Source organism: Charadrius vociferus, unplaced genomic scaffold (genome assembly GCF_000708025.1).
Source record: "Charadrius vociferus isolate BGI_N301 unplaced genomic scaffold, ASM70802v2 scaffold337, whole genome shotgun sequence".
Lineage (NCBI taxonomy): Eukaryota > Metazoa > Chordata > Aves > Charadriiformes > Charadriidae > Charadrius > Charadrius vociferus.
In genome coordinates this window covers 715,725-717,147 of record NW_009649049.1, presented here as the reverse complement: position 1 = coordinate 717,147, position 1,423 = coordinate 715,725, and the positions used below count along the sequence as shown (strand labels likewise).

Here is a 1,423-nt window from a genome sequence, read left to right as displayed (position 1 = left end):
TGGAGCTGGAGCTGCAGCTGCTGCTTCTGCTGCTGCTTCCAGCCACCTGCGCTCTACCCCTGTCTTCAGCGGGGGAGACCTGGGGGGAACCTGGGCTCAGGTACCCAGCCGTGGTCTGAGTAGAGGCGGTGGCATATGTGGTCGGGCCAATGTTGTTTTTCACGTAGACATTTTTGATAGCGACAAGCGTATGTGCCATGATGCTGAGGCTGTTACTCAGATCTTGCATGCCTTGCTGCAGCAGCCGAAGATTGTGGTTGACACTGTCAAAGCCAGACTGGATCACCTGCATCTGGGTCTGCTGAATCTGAACTAGGTCCTCTTCAGTTATTTCATTTTGGTCTGCCTGGGACCTGCCTTTTGTTTTGGCTTTTACTTTCCCAGAGGAACCACCACCTGATGTCCCCAGAAAAGGTAGTTGTTCTTGGCTAGGTGGAACCACCGCCATGTCCTCAGAGCTTTCTTCTGGCTCTACCACCTTCACTACTATTTCTTCTTTGAGGTTCATCTTCTCAAGACTGGATTGATGAGATGGGCCAGGATCGTCATTAAACCCTGGAGGAGACGGAGGGAGAGGAAAAGCAAAGGAGAGTAGTCAGTGAGAAACTTCATGACCTCAGTGGTCAGTGAAATGTGTTCTCATCCACTAGGCACTAATATTAGCCCTTGCACCAAGACTCTACAACTTATACTGCATTACCTTTGATGCTTTTAGAATACACATCACCTCAGTAAGTGGGAAGAAAACCTTTCACCAGTTAACCGTACAGTTGCGTACTACAGAACCCCTACCCGCCCCATCGCAGAAGCCGAGTTTTAGGTTCCAAGAGACAAAGCTGGAAGCTCATTTCATGCTCCACTGCGCACAGAGGTAACCAGTAACAGCGTGGCCAAAACACTGTGACTGCAAGAAATCCCTCAGTGTCGAAGGTGATCATTCCAGTGCACTAATGCCACGTCTCTCTCTCTGGTACATAGGAAGCTATTTGTACTAAGCTATATGAAGCTATACTAAGCCACTAGTGAAACTATTCGCAACATGACACTGCCTCGAGCTGCATGCCGGCATGGCTTTCTGCATTGGCAAGAATAAGTCCTGCAAAGGTGAACAGGGGCGGCTGCGCGTAATGCCTCACGGACGGACAGGAGTTTACTCGCAGGTGCTGTTTTAGTGCACTTCTACGACCCACAGCACGAAACCTCCCGGTTCCCCGTCTGTGCGCACCGATACGTTTCCGCGCTTCCGAAGAGAGAAGGTAGTTTATCCGAACCAGGCATTTTCCAGCGGGGCTGGAACCCGCAGCCCCCTGCGCCCAGGCAGCGGGGGGACTCCGTTCCTTTCCCCGGCGGCCGAGGCAGCGGTTGCCGGGGCAGGGGGGCCCGGCAGGGGGAAGGGAGGGGACCGGGGCCCCACAACCACGAC

The 1,423-nt window shown here is 53.1% G+C and overlaps 1 protein-coding gene across 1 annotated transcript in view; it reads left to right on the top strand.

Moving 5' to 3' along the window:
* Positions 1-1,067: 1,067 nt before the first annotated feature.
* The window catches only part of CDAN1 (codanin 1), a 36,116-nt gene continuing 35,760 nt past the window's right edge, over positions 1,068-1,423 (top strand). The window contains exon 1 of the mRNA XM_009887986.1: positions 1,068-1,160. Within this exon, the coding sequence (XP_009886288.1) occupies positions 1,068-1,160 (93 nt within the window). The remainder of the gene's footprint in view (positions 1,161-1,423) is intronic.